This window comes from Rosa rugosa, chromosome 2 (assembly GCF_958449725.1).
Source record: "Rosa rugosa chromosome 2, drRosRugo1.1, whole genome shotgun sequence".
NCBI lineage: Eukaryota > Viridiplantae > Streptophyta > Magnoliopsida > Rosales > Rosaceae > Rosa > Rosa rugosa.
In genome coordinates this window covers 1,082,214-1,104,100 of record NC_084821.1, presented here as the reverse complement: position 1 = coordinate 1,104,100, position 21,887 = coordinate 1,082,214, and the positions used below count along the sequence as shown (strand labels likewise).

The following is a 21,887-nucleotide window of genomic DNA, read 5'->3' as shown; positions in this document are numbered from 1 at the left end:
GTGACTCTGTGAGCTGTTGTGGGAGCTGGGAGCAGACGAATACACGAGACTTCTACATATAATTTTTTTTTCTTTGGGCTGGTATGGGCTGGAGTTAGAGATAAGGGTTTTTAGCCCAAAATGTTGTCTAGGCTTGAGCCCATACAGCCTACCACGTCCTTCCGCCACTGAGTATACAGTGCCAACCCAGTTTTAGTATATTTTATAATATGTGAAAATTTGTGGGAATGCTTTATCATGATTATTACAAAGAGTAGTAGCAGAGTATTGTGTCTACTAGCTAACTTCTAAACAAACTTTCTCCTCATGTAGTCATGTGATAGGAGCATAAAATACATCGAATTTATAGTTCAAACATTTATACTTTTGCTTAGTTTATTCCTTAAAAAAATCAATTTAACTTTGTTATTTTCTTAGGTACTTTGAGAAGCAGTTTAGGAGAAAAGAGAGCTATTGTGGGACAATCAAGGCACTTCACATGAAGTAGTGATGCAAAGGATGGATTCTGGTCATTCATTGGTCCTAAAACTCAAGAGAAGATGGAGAAAATTGCCGTGAGAAACAGTTGAAGAGAAGCAGAAAACAGAGTACAAGAGTCTGCCTTATTTTCTTTTGTGTTGGGAAGCTGTTTTGAAGAACCTTCGAGTGGAATTATGAAAAAGGCCTGGCAAGATTTGAAGATCACATGTTCTACTATAACTGAAGGCAAAGAGTTGGTCCAGAATGATAAGGAGGAAGCCGGAGGCTGTGCTCAAAGTTGGTTCCTCGAGAAGACTGTTTCCATCAGCTTTTCAGGAAGCTTTTTCAAGGACTTTTATACAGGACTTAAGGGATGATAATCATGAATTTCTCTGCCCAGAATTTAAGAATATATGTTGTAGAGCAGTATAGAATCAAGAATCATCCAGAAAGGTGGTGTAATGAAGAAGTTACGATGCTGCATAAATGAGCAGAGGATAAGGAAAATCTGGAATTTTTGACAAGTCTTTGTGCGAAGCATTTTCAAGACAGTTGTTGGGCCACGTTTCAAGAAGCTTTCTAGAAGGTTTTTGCACGGTTTTGAAGGGTGACGTCAGAAGTATTATGTGGCAGAATATCACCTTCGAATCTGCTGGGAACCCTTGTCAAACATGGAGAGGGAAATCAGTCCTAGTTGAGAAAGGAGAGTGAATTAAAGGCTATATTTTCTGAAGATATTCTTGGTGTTGTAAAACAAACATAAAATAATTTGAGAGAGAGAGGGTTTAGACACAGAGAATGGAGATTGTCTCATATTCATCTCACTATGAGGAGTCTTATATAGGGCTACATCTTGTGTACAAAAGGTAAAACATCAATCACTCATACAATTACGAATGTGTCAATCGCTAATTAGAAGCATATCAATCGCCAATCAATAGTAATGGCATGCATCAAGCAATACCTATTGCATGAATAGCCATATCATTTACAACACTCCCCCTTGGATATTCTATGTCAATAGTGTTGGTTCTGCTATGCGCTTCTAAGTTGCCTCGTCAAAAACCTTGCCAAGTAATAAAAACCCTGTGGGAGAAAAACAACATTGGTCGAAGGAGAAAAAGAGCACAACGCGCGTGAATGTGGAGTAGTCGTATCACAACAGAGATAGGTGAAGTCTTCTTATCAGCATCGTAAGTAGATAGTATGTCTACGAGAGGTATGCATTAGAGTTGCTACACCAAAACCTTGCCCGGTAAACCCAGTGGGAGAAACCCGTGGTCGAAGGGAAAAGATGAGCAAATGCATATATGTCAAATCAAAGCATCTTCCGGATGCAGTAAGTGGGGTGACCATGCCAAAGATGTGCCTCGTCAAAACCTTGCCAGGTAACAAAACCCAGTGGGACAAAAATAACCCTGGACGAAGGACGAAAAGAGTACACGATGGTCAAGTGGGTATGCTTCAGGATACTCCCCCTGATTTCGACTCCCCCTGAAAATTACATTTCAGGTAATTCAGATAGTTTATGTAGACCAATACCTTGGACATGCTTCTGGAATGTAGACTTTGGTACTGACTTGGTGAAGAGGTCTGCACGATTGTCTTCAGATCGAGTCTGCTTAACTTCAATCTTCTGATGCTTCTTGTTGCTGATTGAAGAAGAACTTCGGTGCAATATGTTTGGTGTTGTCTCCTTTGATGAAACTCATCTTTATCTGCTCTATGTAAGCAGCATTATCCTCGTAGATAATGGTTGGTTCATCAGTGGTGGAATGCAGTCCACATGTGCTTCGAACATACTTTGTAACGGCTCTTAGCCATGTACATTCACATACTGCTTCTTGAAGAGCTAGTATCTCAGCATGATTCGAAGAGGTAGCAACAAGTGTCTATTTCGTAGACCTCCAAGAAATTGCAGTATTCCCAATGGTAAAGACATAACCAGTTTGGGAACGTGCCTTGTGCGGGTCTGATAGATAGTCTATATCAGCATATCCAACAAGGCAAGCATCATTCTGAGGATCAAGGGGGTTTGATCTATTCCTTGATGCGTAGGGATAGAATAAGCCCATATCCGTTGTACCTCTAAGGTAGCGAAAAATGTCTTTTATGCCATTCCAGTGGCGGCATGTTGGCGCAAAGCTATATCTAGCTAACAAGTTCACATCGAATGAGATGTCCTATCTAGGGCATTGAGCCAAGTACAATAATGCGCCTATTGCACTTAGATATGGGACTTCTAGCACCAATATCTTTCGTTATCATCTGCAGGACGATACGGTTCTTTTTAGACTTCGGACGACTATGGGTATGCGCTTTTATCCTCATTAAAGCGTCTTAACATCTTCTAGATGTAATTTGGTTGATGGACCAAAATTTCATCTGCACTGTGCTCGGGCTCCAAGTCGAGACAATAATTTGTTCTCCCAAGGCCTTTCATCTCAAATTCCAACTTCAGGTGCTTTGCGGTTTCCTTGATCTCTTCAGGAGTATCGATCAAATTCATGTCATTGACATAGACCATCATAATTGCAAACTCGGAACTTGTTTCCTTAATAAACACGCATGGGCATAGTTTATTATTAACATATCCCATCCCGATCAAATATTCACTTAGACGGTTATACCACCTCCGTCTAGATTGTTTCAATCCATAAAGTGAACGCCTCAAAACTAATGAAGAGCGTGTTCCGTGGTCTAGAACTATTTGCATCGGGTATATTAAGTCCTTCAGGAACTTTTATGTATATCTCTGTATCGTGATCCCCACAGAGATAAGTTATGACCACATTCATAAGCTGCATATTCAGTTTTTCGGAAACTACCAAACTGATAAGGTAGCGGAACGTTATGACGTCCATTACGGGAGAATACGCCTCCTCGTAATCAATCACAGGGCGTTGAGAAAATTCTTGCGCCACTAGACGAGCCTTGTGTATCACAATCTCGTTTTTCTCATTATGCTTCCTTACAAATACCCATTTAAATTCTACGGGTTTAACACGGGGAGGTGTAGGAACAACAGGTCCAAACACCTAGCTTTCTCTTTGTCAAGGAATCTAATTTGACCTGGATTGCTTATTTCCTTTTTGGCCAGTCGTCTCTACGTTGACATTCATCAACGGAGCGAGGTTCGATGTCATCGCTATTTATAATTTCGGTAGCTACTGCGAATACAAATATATCATCGATGATAATCTCATTCCGATTCCAGATCTCACTTAAGCATGCATAATTTACCGAGATTTCTCTATTCTCGGGAGTGGGTTTAGACGTTGGAGCGTCCCCCAACGTCGTCTCTTCTAGGACAGACCCATAATCCGGAATTGTCTCGTGAGATGGATCAATTGAGATCGCAATGTCTAGTGGATTTGTTGGTGCCAGTTTTACCCTCTTCCGGGGATAAGAATCCTTCGAACCTAGTGGTCTACCTTGCTTCTGGGCAGGGACATGTGACTGGTTAGCCGCCATGGTCGTACCTCGTCCATCTAGGGCGACGCGTCCTACAGGGATATCTATCCTTGCAGACACATTTGCAGCAGGTATATGTGATCTCGTCACTTTAGCTAGATCAGAGAAAGTGTCTTTATAGATCTAGAATTGTCCGCACTTCAGTATTTTCATGTGGTTTGGGGATCAAGATGAGACATTGTGGGGACATTCCATGTTAATTCACGCCGTTCATCAGGAACGATGACGTTCTTATCTCCCCCTAACGGCGGGAAGACTGTCTCATCAAAGTGACAATCCGCAAATCTAGCGGTAAAGAGATCACCTGTCAAGGGCTCTAAAGAGCACATAATGGATGGGATTCATAATCGGCATACACGCCCATCCATTGTTGAGGACCCAATTTTGTACGTTGTGACGGCACAATTGGCACGCAGACTGCATACCCAAATGCGCGTAAGTGCGAAACATCAGGTTCGTACCCAGTCACCAACTGTATCGCGGAGTAAGGTTGGGTAGCAGTGGGCCTCAACGGGACCAACATAGCTGCATGCAAGATTGCATAGCCCCACGCAAAAACTAGAAGCTTGGTGCGCATTACCAAGATTCTATTTGCGAGACCATCTTGGGTGTGAACATAGGGAACTATATGTTCAGCATCAATCCCAAGGGATATGCAATAATCATCGAAAGACTTCGATGTAAACTCTCCGGTATTATCAAGTCTTATAGACTTTATGGGATAATCCGAGTGGTGAACCCTCAATTTCATGATCTGGGTGAGAGTTTAGCAAAAGCAGCGTTTTCTTGTGGACAATAGTGTAACATGTGATCACTTTGTCAATACATCAACCAAAACCATTAATATTTAACTGGTCCACATGGTGGTTGGATATATATGTCCACAAATTTCCCTTGCATTCTGTGCAGAAAAATGGTGGTGTATGTAATAGTCTTTGCATATGATGGTCTAGTATTAAATATTCTTAACGAGTATGGCAGAGTGTGTCATTATATACAAGACCCTTATTCAGAAGGGGATGCACCTGCAATGAATTGAGGATACGGTGCATCATACTTTGACCTGGGTGTTCCAAACGGTCATGCCATAGCGAGTAGTTGCTTGAATTAGTTAGCTTCTAGCTAACAGATTCCAATTTTCTCCCATGTACGCTTCTGGCCACACACTTGGAGGTTATGCAAAGATATTACACTCATTTTTCTCAGTGGTTTCAACGTGGTAACCGTTGGTTCGAATATCCTTAATACTCAATAACATTCTTCTGGAATGTGGAGATTATAAGGCCTCATTAATGGTAGGTTCAGTACCATTGGACAACATACAGTGGGTTTTGCCATAACCCTCTATCAGGTTGGATTGGCCTGATACGGTTGTCACAGAGGTATGAATAGACAATAAGTTTGAAAAATATCTCCGATCTGGGAGTATGGTGTGCGTAATAGCACTTTTAACCAGATAACAAACTTCCCCACAGAATATGCCTATTCATTTATTTAATTCAATGGATCACATGTATAAATAAGTTTATTGAATTAAATATATTCGAACATAACCACATTTCTATAATCCAAAATAATTGAAAACATAAATCACCAAAATCCGAAGATGTTTCATTCATTAAGATGAAATAGATATGGCACAAGAGGCCAATTATACCCATGTCTTCAAGTTCTAATCCTCGGTATGTTCAGTAACTTGCTTGAAAATCCATGATCTCTAGTGTGGAATCAATAGAAAATGACCCTTTAATAAAGTTGGTATTTCGAGTTCCGTGACCGGCGTAATACTCATCTACTGCTTAGGCTATCGCACAACAGGTGCGGGACCAGCAGTCAATTCCTCCACATTGATAACAAAGATCATGCTGATTCTGGTGGCAGCGGGCCGGACCAGTGTTCCTTTCAACTCGGGCTTGCTGAGTTATGGCATCATGGTTCCTACCACGTGGGCCTTGGCCACGTGGAGCCTGATTACATGGCCTCTTGGGCTTTGGCCAAGTGGCAGACGGTCATATGGGCTAATTTTGTTCTGCCAATCATGTCTTGCTTCAAGCAAGAAAATGGTCATCTGATGGTGAAAGTGCTCTTCTAGAGCGACCCAAAGAATCTGTGTATCCTCTTCATCGGATACTCAACTTGGAGTGTTTTCTCCATATGATTCCTTTGAAAATTATGGCACTCATATTAAAAGCCTCAATGACGACATTGTTAGCATTGATTGTTGATCTCATCTTCTTTGCAATCAGATGAATTTTCACATCTTGAGTTCACTTTAGATAGTTTCTTCTGGAGACCTCCAAAGCAACAAAGTCAAACATGTTGAGATTTAAAATTTCTTACGGGAAAGGAACAAATAATATTAGTGCCTTGGGTAATATCATCCATAAGCAAGTAATGAGAACTTTAGGTTCTATAACATGGTATGAAAAATCGGATTAGATATGTAAAATCTACTGGTTTTATCATGTGTGGTGAATTTATGAAGGAAACTTCAAGTTTCTTAAATGGCATTATCGAAACTACAAGTTCGATATATGTATGAACTACTGGTTCATTTAGAACTTCTAGTTCATTAGGTACCTGCATTTTCTACACATATATTCTAGTGCGAAAATTTAGACAAGTAACACAATAATATTGAATTGAGCAAATTGAAATAATCTCACAAATTTGGATAAATAAAAATCACAAATCAATTGAGATATTAATTGCATGCTTGTAATATAACAGATTAATTATCACACAATTATGTGAATAAATGCTTCTGGCAATTAATTACACATTAGATATGGTGAATCTATTTACAATATCAAATCATTTTTCCTTTTATTTTGATTCTGCTGGACCAAAGAAGGAGTGGGCTTGATAGTGAAGCCTATCGGGTTTAGTCTGCGGGCTTGTGACCCGACCTTTCATGCGTAATTCAAATGGTGTGTGAGACCTGCTGGGATGCTAGGTCCTGCTGAGGGAGAGTGGGCCTGCTGGGCTCAAACTGGTCTGCCAAGGAATGAAAAGTTATTACTCAACCCTTTCGGTAACTCCAATTGAATACGACCAGGTAAGGAAAGATGAGGTTTAGGTGGAGCGAGGCTCGCTTAAGTACACGGCCTCATCTGAACCTTTCCTAGACATCGCATCCAACTGGATGAGCCTAGTTTGAGAAGATTCATAACTTTTGTCATGGTAACATTTAGTGAGCTTCTATTCTGGCCTTGCAACTTGGGCCTGAGCTTCTGGCTCGAATTTGTTATTGTGACTTTGGGTTTGATTTGAGCTTCTGACTCAGCCTCTATTAATATTCACGATTATAACATAACCAAATTCAATATATGTTATTAAATCGTAACATAAATAAATTAATGCAGCGGTTATATACCTAAGGAAATGGGTTCAAATCCCATTAATGCTTCTGGCATTTCGTATAGGTAATAAATTTGGGCAAATGCTTCTGGCATAATGTTAATGTAATAATCGCGTAATAATTTAGCCCATAATTCTTCTATCATAATTCACGCAATAATTCAGAATTGTCTCAATGTGATAATGAAGTGATTGTGGTAATGAGCATAAATTACTATGGTAATTGCTTTGGATAAAATCAATCAAAATCAAATCACGGGTTGAATCAATTGATCAATCATCAATTATATGGAGTTGAATCTGCTTCGATTCTGGTAGTATTAATATTAAATGGTGTTGATAAATTCCAGCTAGCCATAGTGGCATAGTGGACAATGTGCTAGGCTAATGCATGTTGTGGCTGGGTTCGAATCCCAGGAGCAGCAGAATCCCTTTTCTTTTTTTTTGCTTGTTTTTTTTAATTGGTATGCACTATATGGTACTATTGGACCAAATGCTTCAAATCCAAGAATCCTAACCTTTTTTTTTCTTTTCCAACCAAACAATCCAAGCCAAATAAACCAAGACACATAAACGAATATATATAATATGTATATACCAAATATTAGGGTTCATGCATCATGGTGATTGTTCATGTTCAATCAATAGGCTCAATAAGCATGAATAAAATTAGATTTTGGAAAACATTACTTGATGAAGGACGGATGAATCTTCAGTTTATATGTGCAGAACTGAGAAGGTTGTCTTCTCAGCCAATCCAAGAGCTATTCGCCTCTTCTGGACAGCTCCCACTTCGAATGGTGTGCAGGTCTCAAAACTACTCCAATAGGGCTGAAATTTGGAGGTAAGATAGAAGAGGCAGAGATGAACAACTTTCATGAAGGAAATATTTTGATCTGAGGTCCCGATCAAGAGGTTTCGGGGCGTGCAAATAGGCTGATCTGCACAGGAACTAGCGTGTTGCTGCAGGGGCAGTGGGGGCTGCAGGAAGGCTGCGGCAGAGGCAGCAGGGACTGCAGGGAGGCTGCGGCAGGGGGGTTTTTTCCTGGCTAGGGCTTTGGTTGATGATCCTCAATCTTGTCTCAATGGTAGAACTATTCGTGCTGATAACGTGTTGTAAAACAAACATAAAATAATTTGAGAGAGAGAGGGTTTAGACACAGAGAATAGAGATTGTCTCATATTCATCTCACTATGAGGAGTCTTATATAGGGCTACATCTTGTGTACAAAAGGTAAAACATCAATCACTCATACAATTATGAATGTGTCAATCGCTAATTAGAAGCATATCAATCGCCAATCAATAGTAATGGCATGCATCAAGCAATACCTATTGCATGAATAGCCATATCATTTACAACACTTGGCAGATTTTGGGACGAATTTTATTGGATTTTTGCTGCATTATACTTATCAAGAGACTATTAGAAAGACTTAAGGAAGGTTCAGAAGATTGTGGGGCAGCCAAGCAAGTGGAATTGGAGAAGAATAAGGAGAACTCAACCCGGTTTTGAAGAGAAAAGTTAGGGGTTTGTAAACAATAAAATAGGAGGCTTCTTGGCGTCATTGGCAGACCATACCATACAGATTTCACGCCTCAAAATAACCCTAGCTCTCTGGTTTTCGAAGCTCCATACAAGCATAAGGAAAAGAAGCCACCAAAGTCGCCATCTGCCACCACCGTGACCATCCATCTTCAAGCAACATCCACCGTGCCTCTTCACTCTCTTTTTCTGGGACTTTGCCCTTTTATTTTCAATATGTTACTATGTGTTTACCTTAGAAAAATGAGTAGCTAAATACTTTTGTGTTAGGGGCTAGTTTGAAGCCCTAAACTATGGTTCAAGTTTCATAATAAATTTCTATGTTTTAGTTACTTTGTCGATGAGATTGTTCTTTGGTTCTGAATTAGATGAGTCTTTTATATGTATGTTTTATGTGTTTGCAAAAATATAGGATATGCATGTAATTGGTGCTAGGTTAAATAGCAATTCACCTAATAGTTTTGTGATTTTAACCGAAGTAGTAAAACCTCTCGCCTAGGTGTGTACCAAAGATGAGGAATGCAACTAGACACGCCTGTTGTACTAGTTTGTACACTTAGATTGACATCCTTCCATATGTGCTTAATGCTTTAGAACTTGCTAAATGTAGGAGCTGCTTGTGATCTCTATGTTGCATATTTTCAAAAGGTTCTAATAACGGCGCTTGTTCTTGTTAGAACATTATAGGGAAGTAATATAAGGTACTTAGCTTGCTTCTAGCTTTGTAACTTGGTCAATCTCTCTCTCATGACTGAGTAATAAACATAGGAAGAAAAAATGGAACTTGGATTGTGTTTAGTGGTGGATAACGAACTCCTAACTGCTCATCATCATATTCACAAACTTTATTTTAGATTCATCTTTTGTTCTTACTTTATTTTCAGCATAATTAATCAATAATTTCCCCCCAATTGTGTTTTTAAATTTTTTTTATATAGTTTCTAGTTTTCTTCGTTTTCTAGGTTACATAAATTGAAGGTGAACCCTTGATCCTTGGCGTAGAACGATCCCTTACTTTCACTACTACAACTTGACAACAAAAAGGGTTTTAAATTGCGTGCTATTTTTAGCAGAGCAATTTTTGGCGCCGTTGCCGGAGATTTAGCGCCTTGTCGCCAGGGATCTAATTTTACCTTTATTTTTATGTTTTTGTGTCTTTGTTCTTTTAGTTTTTACAATTAGTTTTGAATATCTTTTCAATTTCTTTTTCTTTGCAGCTTCTTGTTGAACTAATTTGCGTCTCTTTTCTCTCATTGAAGGAAGTTTCACTAGTGGATGCATACAAGGAACAACCCAAAAAGGGAGTTAGTGCCTTTGAATACTGAGTTAGAGAAGCTAGGACGAGAAAACAGAAGGTTGAAAAGAGAAGAACAAGCTGCTCAAGAAGAGGCCAAACCCATCATCCCCTGTTTCATTTTTCAAATGTCGGACGACGAAGACAATCGGCAGCCGCTGCCACCACCACCACCAAGGAGGACCATTAGGGAGCTCTCAACGTCCCTCATAGCTGGAGGTATTCCATCATGCATTCGTTACCCTCAACCGGCTAAAGGAAAGACAGGGAATTTCGAGCTTAGGACTGGTTTTCTCCACAAGCTGCCCACTTTTCACGGGTTACCTAATGAAGATCCTAATTTGCATCTCCAAGAATTCCAATTTATTTGCTCAAGCATGACACCGGAGAATGCAGATGAGAATATCATGAAGATGAAGGCTTTCCCGTTTTCTCTCGCAGACAAGGCCAAGACATGGTTGTATAGGCTTCCAAATGGCTATATAACCTCGTGGGATATCATGCACAAGACATTCTTGGAGAAGTATTTCCCCACTTCAAAAATTATTGCATTGAGGAAGCAAATTACCGGAATTCAGCAAGGAATGGATGAGTCTTATTCCGAATACTTTGAGAGGTTTCAAACCTTGCTTACGCAATGTCCTCAGCATGGTTTAAGTGAGGATAGTTTGTTGACGGCATTCTATGATGGCCTCATACCCATAGAGAGAGATATCTTGGATGCAGTAGCTGGAGGATCATTTATGGACAAGTACAATGAGGATGGAATGAAGCTCATAGCAGATTGTGCATTGAATGCACAAGAATTCAATAATACCTCAAGACGTGTTTCAAACTTTCTCTTCAAAAGGAGGTAACGATTATGAAATTAAAGCTCAATTATCAAATCTAACCTCTATGTTATCTTAGGTCTTGGGTAACAAGAAGCAAGGAGCTATGGCTTGTGGTGTGTGCTCAATGGAAGGCCACCATACTGATCGTTGCCCTCAATTATATGAGGAAGAAGAGGTACAAGTTGTGGGAAATTTTCAGCAAGGAGGACAACATGTAAAGAATGATCCATATGCATATTATCCTGGCTCAAGAAATCACCCAAATTTTTGGTGGAGTAACAATGATAATGTCTTGGGCCCTTTTCAAGCATCTCAAAGCAACAACCATCCACCTCCAGGGTTCACTCAACGTCCTCAAGGGGGATTTACACATAGCTCTGCGCCACATCAAGCTTCTAGTTCTTCATTGACTCCAATCTTGGATAAGTATGACAAGATGTTCGAAGCTTTGACATCCTCTACTCAACAACTCATTCAATCACAGCAAAATCAAGGGAAGGAAATTTCAGACCTTAAGAAACAAGTGGGAGAATGTGTCAACAAGTTGAATCAGTTGCATGATCAAGGAAAACTTCCAAGCAACACGATACCAAATCCAAGAGGAGGGTTTGAGTCCGCCAAAGTAGTAACAACACGAAGTGGAAGAGTACTCAATGACGTCCCTAAGGCACAGAAGAAGGACAAAAGTGTTTCTGACCCTTCTAGGATTGAAACTGAACTTGCAATCCCAGACCCAGCGACTATGAGGATTGAAGACTTATTGCAATCCCCAACAAAACCAGAAACGAAAGGTAAAATTCCTAACTCTTCAATTCCGGTTCCTACTAATCCTCTTTCTTCTTGTCTACCTTTTCCAAGTATATTTGCTCATTCAAAGGAAGAAGAAGACAAGGGGGATGTTTTGGATATTCTCCGGAAAGTTCAAGTCAACATTCCTCTCTTGGATATCATAAAACAAGTGACAAAGTACGCCAAATTCTTGAAGGACTTATGCACCAAGAAGAGGAAGTTCAAGGGGAATGAAGTAGTAGCTCTTAGTGAGGAGGTGTCAAGTATTCTTCAACAAAAGCTTCCGCCTAAGCTCAGGGACCCCGGACAATTCACCATTCCATGCACAATTGGTGTAAAGAGGTTTGATAAAGCTTTACTAGATTTAGGAGCTTCTATAAATTTAATGCCCTTCTCTGTGTTTTCAGCTCTTAATTTAGGTGAACTAAAGAGGACCTCTGTGGTGATTGAGCTTGCGGATCACTCATCTATTCATCCTTTAGGAGTAATTGAAGATGTTTTAGTAAGGGTGGATGGATTGGTCTTGCCTGCTAACTTCTTTGTGATTGACATGGAGGAGACGTCAAGTCCCACATCATTGCCTTTAATTTTAGGGCATCCCTTCATGGCAACTGCTCACACGAACATCAATGTCTACAAGGGAACGTTGACTATGGAAGTCCTTGGAGAAAGGGTAACGTTTCAAGTCTTCGAGCATAATGACATCACGAAAGGAATGGTGGGGCGTGAGGACAAGGAATTAAGAGAAGAGGTCCGATTTCTGAGGGGTTGGAAGGGACATAAAGTGAAGGAAGAACACTCTCTGAAGAACTTGATCAATAAAGAAAACAAAGGTAATTTTAATTCTGATATTCATTTACCTTTAACTAATTGTAAGAGTGTTCTTGTTGATAGGGCTCACTTAGGAAATCCAACGTCACAAGAGGTATGTGCAATAATAGATGACCCACCAGATTCAACCAAGCACTCATACACAAAGGCAATGGCAAGGTTGTTTGATAAGGCTTCACGTGGAGCCTTTGGATGATCCATAGAGGATACCGTCTGGCTGAAAGACGTCAACTCAAGCGCTTGTTGGGAGGCAACCCAATTTTTTACCTTTTTCTGTTTATTTGCATTCATATTTTGTTCAATTTGATGTGTTTAGTGTGTTCAGGTCGGATAGGAAGGAAAAGTGAAGGAAAGACTCGAAGCTGAAAGCGAAACAGAGTGTAGGTTGCACAGTCAGTCAAATTTGGATGGCTGTAGTTTTCAGCTCAAATGGAATTAGACGACGTACCATATATGAAAAAAAAGGTCTCTGAGTCTAGTTTCTTTTGGTTTTTACAAAAACTGGATTCGGAATTAATATGCATTCCCAGTTCCACTTTGAGTACAGAAAGGTCAGTCCAGGAAAACAGAAACCTGTGCAGTTGTGTCACATAAAAGGCAAAAAAGGGAATACTTCCGGGAGTCCAATGAGGACAAATATTATATGAAATTAAAGCTTGATATGTCTACTTCAAAAGTGATCTAGAGCGTCATCCCCACTGGAGCAGTGTAACCCGTCGGAATTGAGGTTTGAATGGATAAAGGTCCTTTTCTCAGCTTTTCTGTACAAATTTCTGTTTTTCCTCTAACTTTGCAGGGCTGCCATTTTCAATCTATCTGGAGTTAGGAGACGTGCCACATATGCACGGACAGCTTACACCACCTACTTTCAGCTCCCAAAAGCAGCTCATCCAGTGGGCAGTCCCTGCAGCAGTTATAAGGGCTAGAAGTTGACCTCATGACACAGAATTATGAAGTCCGAAACTGCACCTTTCATTCGATCCTTCTCTCCTTTTCAACCCATCATCACTTCTTTTGGAGTCCACATAACAAGGAGCTTACGTAAGGAAGTCATGGCCTTGTGCCTTGAGGTTGATGCCTAGTACCGGTCTTCCCCAAAGATCGTGAGCATGGGAGGTCTACATGGGGGAGCTTTTCTAAACTTTTTCTCATTACCACCTTTTGTTTTGTTAGCCTTTCTCTATGCTTTTGTTATTCATTGCATGCTCTATATTTGCCATACATTGAGGGCAATGTATGATTTAAGTGTGGGGGAAGGGATTTATGTCTTGTGTGTGTCTTTTTGTGTTTAAAAAAAAAATTGCTTTTATTTTTTTTATTTTTTTTGAGTTTTAGTTGTCTTTCAACTATCAGGGATGAACTTATATCTCTGAAATTATGGATAAAAGAGGATCACAATATTGAGATGATGTCAACATAATTCTTTGGCTAATTACGATATATATAAAGCATATGATTGTCTAGTAGATATGGTTTTCGTTGACCTTGGTACGGAATATTGAGCATGTTGATGATGAGTTTTGATTCATAATAACCCTTGTGAGAATATGAGCATATTTGCTATTCGTTGTGAGTGATTATTGAAAAATATATTCTTATTTTCTTGGCGATGCTTAGTGATCTCATTATCTTTCTATTTGATTGACTGCTTGACACAGATTAAGTTTGACGGACTCTAGAGATTACTAGAACTTGCTCTTGTACTGGTCGAAACTTTTATCGATACATGTCCCTGATTTCGGAAAGGATAAAGGCACCTAGGAATTTCCACCAAAGCCAAAAATAACATGTGTCCATATTTGTGCCCGTCGTGGGACTCTCCTAGATAAACCCTTTGAGCCTACATTTAAACATTTTTCTTTCATCACCCTCAAAATCCTAACCCTTGAACCTTAGTATAGCTATATCTCTACCCATGTTCTAAGGATTTAGTGGAGCTAATTCACGAGACAAACAAGATTTTGAAGGCACTACAAAAGAGAAGATGAGAAAGAATAAGTGTGGGGGAAAGACTTGTCCATGTGAAAAAAAAATTTATATGTATGCAAAAAAAAATATATATATATATATATATGAAGAATGAAAAAAATGTGTACGGCAATGAAAAAAAAAAGTGCAAGTATTTGTGGATTTTAGTCCCCCCATTGAGGATAAGGAGTTTGTTTTGAAATTGAAGGCCTAAGTACGATAAATTTGGTCTTTGTCCTATTCCACAAGTGTTCAAAGAAATGTTAGAATGAAGCAAGGGCCCAACACAATGACATCCGGCCTCAATAAAGACACACAAGAAGTTCAATGTTGCAAGATGCCTTGGTGACCAAAAGAAGACGTCTCAATGCTTCAATGAAGGCTCCACTAGGTTTTTAGAATACTTTGTGACTTTTCCTTACCCTTTCATTTCTATAAACCCCTAAACCTTGGCCCTATTACAACCTTGTATTAAGACCTCTTTGATCCTTAAGATGGGCAACCTTTGATCTGTGGAGATTGGTTACAAGAGTTGAGCATATGGTTCGGTCCGTTGGGCAAGTAGTTGGTACCCTTCATGAGATCATAAAAAATAAAAAAAATGCATATTTCGACATAGCCTTTCCTTCTTTATATATGTGAGCTTTTTGTTTGTCGAAAATATTATCATCTCTCACATATATTTGAGTGACAAAGCTTTTAAGCATTAGCCTTGATCTGAGAGAAGAAAGAGTGATGAATCCTGTGAGGTTTGAATCATACTTGTTGGATTCATGCTGAGCTCCACCCATCACCATTGTCACATCCGTGTCTTACATATTTATATGTGGAATATATGTTATAATTAACTCTTGAATTACTCATGATTGATTCTTGGTTGCGTGCTAATCTTGATGCTATGAAAGTAAGAGATTTCTGAGACAACAATGTTGAAAGGCTAGTTTGTTTGGAGTCTAGAGTCTTTTGTTTAGTTTTGATTTTTGCTAAGGGACTAGCAAAAGCTAAGTGTGGGGGATCATGCTTGCCATACACTTTGCTATCATCACATATGTATACCTCCACTTTCTCACAAGCACCAAGGGACCACAGACCCCCCCCCCCCCCCAAAAAAAAAAAATCCTGTAATAAACCAAGTGCAACAAAAACATAAAACCATGGAATTTGTTGCTCCTTGGTGTCTGCATCTTGGGTGCTCATATCAGGTGCATCAGCACCCTCTGTTGTCCGACACTTATTTGGAATTGGGGCACCACAAAGTTGATTCCCCTCAAATGCAAAAGCATTGAAACTTTGGAGTTGAGTGCTTGATGGTATTGGTCCTCCAAGATTATTGTACGAGACATTGAAACTTGATAAGAAAATAAGACCTGTGAGTGATGCCGGGATTTTTCCAAACAAATGGTTCATGGAGAGATCGAGTCTCTCCATGTACTTTATGTTGGATATATGGTCTGGAATGTTGCTGGAGAAGTTGTTAGCACTAAGATCCAGCCGTAAGAGAAGCTGCAATTGGCCAATCTCAATAGGTATATTCCCACCAAGGCAATTGTGACTGAGGTTTATAAATGGGCTATAAACGTAAAGGAACTGTAAAGGTGCTACATCAGCATTAGAGTACACAGGCAGTTCAAGATAAATTAGGCCCACTTGAGATACAGTTTGTCCATATACTAACATATATAGGTTGTGCACAATTCCTTTGGAAATTTTCCAGAAAGTTGGTTGGCTTGCATCAGTAATGTTTGCAGCTTTGGAAAAGTCCCCAGCCAACTTGGAATTAAGCCAGTGATTCTGTTATGACTCAGATTCAAGAGCTGTAACTTTTTCAGATTCGATAGCCATTTCAACACCATTCGGCATTTCCTCACCTAAAAAACTAGATTCCAAGGAAAGGAATACGAGATGTTTGCAACCCATCAGTATCTTCATTACCCCTGTCACATTGGTCAAACCTTTGTTCCGACCAAGTGAGAGGAAGGACAGGGATTTGAATGAAAGAATTTCAGGCTGTATTTGAACCTCTACGTTATTGTAATTCACTTGAACTGCTTTCAAGAACTTGCACGAGTAGATGCTTCTCGGCAAGATACTAGAGAAGTTATTTTTCCGCAAGCCAAGTTTACTAAGTTGGCTAAGTTTGGGAAAATTGAGCATGGAGATATCATCTCCCAAGTTGTTGTTTCCCATACATAGTTCAACGAGGTTTGTGCAATTCATCAGAGATAGGGGCAATGAACCTTCCAGATTGTTGAAATCAAGGAGTATGTATTTCAACTTGGAGAGCTTCCCAAGATGGAGAGGGAGCACACCACTCAATTGGTTATAGGAGAGGTCAAGGGTTGTAAGGGGGTGAGGTTGGAAATTTTATCACTCACTGCTCCATACAATGAATTTAGAGGTAGCTAGTGAAATCTCTTCAAGTGTGGTAGAATTAAACATATCTTCTGGAAGCGATCCTGACAGGTAATTGTGACCAGCACAGAAGATCTGCAGTTTGGAACACTTCCCCAATCCAGAAGATATACTACCATTGAAATAATTGAAGGAAAAATCAAGGTGTCGTGACGAGGAAAAAGAATGACGACAAATAGAGGATGGGATAGGACCTGAAAAGGTGTTGTTACTGACATTGAAACTAGTCAAATTCCAACTTGTTGGAAAAAAGAAGATGAAACTGCACCATGTAAACGATTGCTAGAAAGATTCACCATCCGAATATGACTGGATGGTAGAGAAGATGGTAATAACACTCCAAAAAGAAAGTTATAGCTCAAATCTAGGATTTCGAGATCATTCAAGGACAAGAAGAATTTAGTTTGATCTAGAGAACCAGAGAGTGAATTGTGGGAGAGATTCAAGTGAGTGAGATGTATGAGATTTGCAAGTGGTGATGAGGGGAAAATACCTCCTTTTAGTTTGAGCCCTTTGGAGGGTAACTGCAAATGGGTGACCCAACCATCTCGATTACAAGTAATGCCTTGCCAATTGCAACAACTACTAGAAGTCCAGTTTAAGAAAGGAGAAGACAGAGTGAATGCAAAGGACAAGAGAGAAATACGTTGAGTTTGGATGCATGCATGAATAATATTATGCATAAACAATAACATAAAAATGAGAAGGTAGCAACTTAAGGATGAAACCATTGCGTGGTTTGCAGGCTGAACTAGCATTTCTTTCTTAGAGGTAGATTTAGATCGATTGCTCACAGGTTTGTGCATTTATATAGCGGGAGCAAAGTAATGGAAGAGTAAAAGCAAAACCGACACTACTAGAATAATGTTAATAGACATCATGTCATAGACATCGGTCAGGAATTCACGCGATGTAAAAGAGATTTGTAACATCAGTTCTTGGAAAATCGATTTCTATTTCTACAATTAACATCGTTTGTCATTTTTGACCGATGTCTCTGTTTTTTTGCAAAATTTTGAGAAAGCGCGGAAACGACTAAGTTACAAAATTGATGAGGCGGGGGAACAAATTTTCATTTGCCTCCAACACTTGGTCAGTTTCCCACGCGACTACACTCGGTTAATTTTCTCTCTCAAACCCTAAACACCACGACTACACTTCGTTTGCCTCCTCTTCCTCATCCTCCTCCTCCGACCAGCACCCAACTGCTCTCTGCCTCAGCCTCCGCCTCCACTCTCCTCCGCCTCCGCTATCCTCCTCCTCCTCTTCCTTTGGCACACCTGTTCTCTCATCTCTCTTCTCCAATTCACCAGATCTGCTAAAGACGCAGTCCACGCCGGAGCTCCGCCTTGCCCCTCCTCCTTCTCTTTTCTCCTTCCACCCCGACGGTATCACTTTCATCTTTATCCTCTCAATTTTGCTTGAAGTTTTGGGTTGAATTGAATTTCTGGGTTTAATGTTTTCAATTGATCTGTTCTGGGTTTACAATCGATCTATGTCTCACTCTTTCGTTAATTTCTGGGTTTTCAGTGTATCGGGCTCGTGGTCAACTGATCTTGCTCTTGGAAACTTGGTTCGATTCAGAAAATTTCAAGCTCGGGTAAGTTGCTGCTTTACTCTTGATTAAATGAATGAATGTTCAAATTGCTCTTGCTGCCTTGCTGTTGGTTCGATTTCATTCTGTCAGTTCCAATTGGGTTGGATGCTGAGTCCTAGTTATTTCGCTTATCAAGTTGTGCTTGGGTCTTTGCAGATACAAGAGTATGTTGAAGCTACAAGCTTCTGTCAATTCGATCTGGAGGTAAGGAACATAAAATTAATGTTGAGATTTATGAATAATTTTCAGATGGGTTTGTTTTGATTTTTGTTGTGTTCTTGATTTTATTTGGTCATTTTTGTTTCCTGGTGGGTTTTTGGGAGAGAAGGGGCTTTTGGACGATTGTACTCGTATGAAGCAGGTCTGTAAATCTAGTTTCATTTTCAGCCTCCATTGTGTTTTCTGCTATATTTTGGTCCCGATTTGTTGGTTGAAGTATGTTTCTGAGATGCTCCGATCTGTTAGCACAATTATGTTCACCATTCTCCAACTGCTATGGCAGGTTTGTATCACTTATGCTTTATCTTGGTTTGCTCCTTTCTGACTATCTATTGGTAATTAGGTTGCTTCACATGCATTCTAATAATCTTCATTGGTTTGTGATTAGATGGTGTTTATGATATGGCACATATATTGTGTATGTGTGAACATCAGAACTGATGAGTGGGTAAGTCCTTAATGATCAATGAATAAGCAGATAATAAGAGAAAAGAGATTGGGGTTGATATGGTTTTGGTTGTGGTTGTATGTGAGAGTTGTTGACTATGTCCCTTTATTATAACAACCGTCTTTATGATCAATTTACAATTCAATGGCCTAGAAGTATAAAAGGGGAAAGTAAGCGACACAGTTCTGGCCATTAGAGATCTAAATGCAATTACCAGAACTATAGTTTAGGGAACAGGTAATTTTCCTTTTTAACGTTTCAGCTTCTGGAATGTTTTCCATAGTCCTGCACCTGGTCAACTCTGTCAAATGTCTCCAAAATGATATCACCATTATGGCTTTGTGCCTGATATATTAATTCAGTTTTGAAACATGACAGGGGTTTGTAAGCCTTGGTTTTGTGAGTGACATGCATGCTTCATCTTTGTTGTTGGTTGTGTCAGGTCTAATCTTTTGGTTACTTTTTTGTAGGTTATGCTCTTAGTTCTGTTAAAGGACGGGTTGCAATGAAATTCTTTGACCTCTCAGAGGCTAGTCAAACCAAAAAGTATGCATTCAGCTCTCAGACAATATAAAATAAAAACAATGCTTTACATTTGTTAAATTATCCAGTTTCATGGCATTTATATTTCTTTTGTAAATAAGCTGAGAACACCTTAGATGCTAGCGGCACCAAATACTAGAAGGGAAGAGTAGTTCTTGATAAATGTACCAGAGAACCTATCTGTGATCACTAGTGATTTTCTTTATATAAATTAGTCTGCTATCAGCATAAAATGTGATTCTATTAGTACACCATAGACTTTAATGCTGTCTATCCTTACTTAGCTTTTAGTCTTTTATGGTTAAATAACTATATCATTCATGTCATTCTGATGCTGTGAACTGGTTTTTGGGTGGTACATTGGTTTGAGCATAAGGGCTTGTCATGTACGTGGCTTTTATTTTGAAATATAGCCATGTTGAAATGTGATATAGTGCCAATTATGTTTCATCCTTATGTTAGTTTGAAGATATGTTGGACATTTATTTTGAAATATAGTCATGCCAAAATGTGATATGGTGCCAATTGTCTTTCATCCTTCTATTAATGGTACAACCTTGATGCATATATGCATTTAAGTATCATAGAAAATCAGAGGCCGGAAGGTAAATTGTATATCCAGTAAATGCAATTGCATTTCACCCCATGTAAGTTACATTTTGCCTTAAAATACTGTGTTGTTGAACTTTTGATTCTTTGATTTATGAAATCCATAATGAGAGTATGGATGAAATATCCAATATTGACCATATATGGAACAGCTAGCTTATGTATGAAATATGTCTGTGTCTGGCTCTTTCTTTCAGCTACACAAAGTTCTTGTTTCTGGAGGTAAGGAACAGAAAATGTTGAGATTTATGAATAATTTTCAGATGAATGTGTTTTGATTTTGTTGTATTTTGGTTGGTTTTGCCTTTTTTGTTTTGTTCTTGATTTTGTTTGCTCATTTTTGAGCTCTTGGTTTGTGCTCATGTTTGCTTTTGAATACTTCGGCTTTGTTGTTCATGAGCTTTTCCTTTTTTTTCTTTTCATTGCACAGAGAACAGCCAAGTGTAGACTTCAAAAAGATTAGTGCTCATGTTCACCAGTTCAAGGGTAGCAGCTCCACATAAATTTCCTCTTTTTTTTCTCTTAAATAGAATTTGAATTTCATGTTATTTGTGGATCAACTTTCTAGTACCAAATACATCACGAAAGGGTTATAACAGTAGTTTGAATTCACAGACTGATGTCAAGAAAAGAAAAAAACATCAGTTACTGATGAAGAACTGATGTCAAAAAATAGAAATTACATCAGTTTGAAAATAAAAATCGATGTTAGAAAAGAGAAAATACATCAGTTTGGAAACAAAAACCGATGTCAAGAAAGAGATATTACATCAGTTACTAACAAAAACCGATGTCAATAAAGAGAATGTACATCAGTTCTTAAACAAAAATCGATGTCTAGCATTACTATGGACATCGATATATAAACAAAAACCGATGTCTAGCATAAATATAGACATCGATATAGACTAAGGAACTGATGTCCAACGTAACATTGGACATCGTTCTTCTACATGAACCGATGTGTAAAATATTATCAGACATCGTTTGTAAATCAATAACGATGTTAAAATGGATAATTGTGTTGTTAGACCTATATTTCATTAAGCATCTAATGCCAAAATATGAAGGTTTGACAATAGCTAAATACACCAAAATGGTGTCACATTAACGTTTTTACATCGGTTCTGAACCTTAAACCGATGTCTCGTTGCAAACTAGACATCAGTTATGAACCGATGTCTTAGTTTTGGCGATCTTTAACATCACCCACTAAGACATCGGATTTTTTTTTTTAACATCAGTTGTGAACTGATGTCTATGAACTTTATCCTAGTAGTGCGAAGAAAATTATTTCACTAGGTGAAACCGTCGTCCCTTGGTTCCTAGTCTTTGCGTGGACTATGGATCGATGGTGATCCCATTGTTGTTTGTTGAAGATAAAGCCTTATTTTCAAGTCTACAATGATGCCAAAGAACTAGATCAGCCCTGCGCAGTGCGCACTAACAAGTTATGGACGACCAGTAAGTCCAAACCCTGTCTGACAAGCATTGCAATGATTGCA

The 21,887-nt window shown here is 39.1% G+C and overlaps 1 protein-coding gene and 1 long non-coding RNA gene across 2 annotated transcripts; both read left to right on the top strand.

Moving 5' to 3' along the window:
* Window positions 1–10,114: 10,114 nt before the first annotated feature.
* On the top strand, window positions 10,115–12,782 carry LOC133734757 (uncharacterized). Its single transcript, XM_062162371.1, has 2 exons — window positions 10,115–10,960; window positions 11,043–12,782. The coding sequence occupies exons 1-2, from the start codon at window positions 10,115–10,117 to the stop codon at window positions 12,780–12,782; spliced, it is 2,586 nt and encodes an 861-aa protein (XP_062018355.1).
* Window positions 12,783–20,339: 7,557 nt separating this feature from the next.
* On the top strand, window positions 20,340–21,008 carry LOC133733382 (uncharacterized). Its single transcript, XR_009857669.1, has 3 exons — window positions 20,340–20,420; window positions 20,535–20,604; window positions 20,813–21,008. It is a non-coding gene; the product is annotated as an uncharacterized LOC133733382 (long non-coding RNA).
* Window positions 21,009–21,887: the final 879 nt, after the last annotated feature.

Coding starts and splice junctions, on each gene's coding strand:
- LOC133734757 (XM_062162371.1), top strand. CDS start 10,115: ATGCATACAAGGAACAACCCAAAAAGGGAGTTAGTGCCTTTGAATACT. Junction 10,961..11,042: donor TCAATAATACCTCAAGACGT/GTTTCAAACTTT, acceptor ATGTTATCTTAG/GTCTTGGGTAACAAGAAGCA.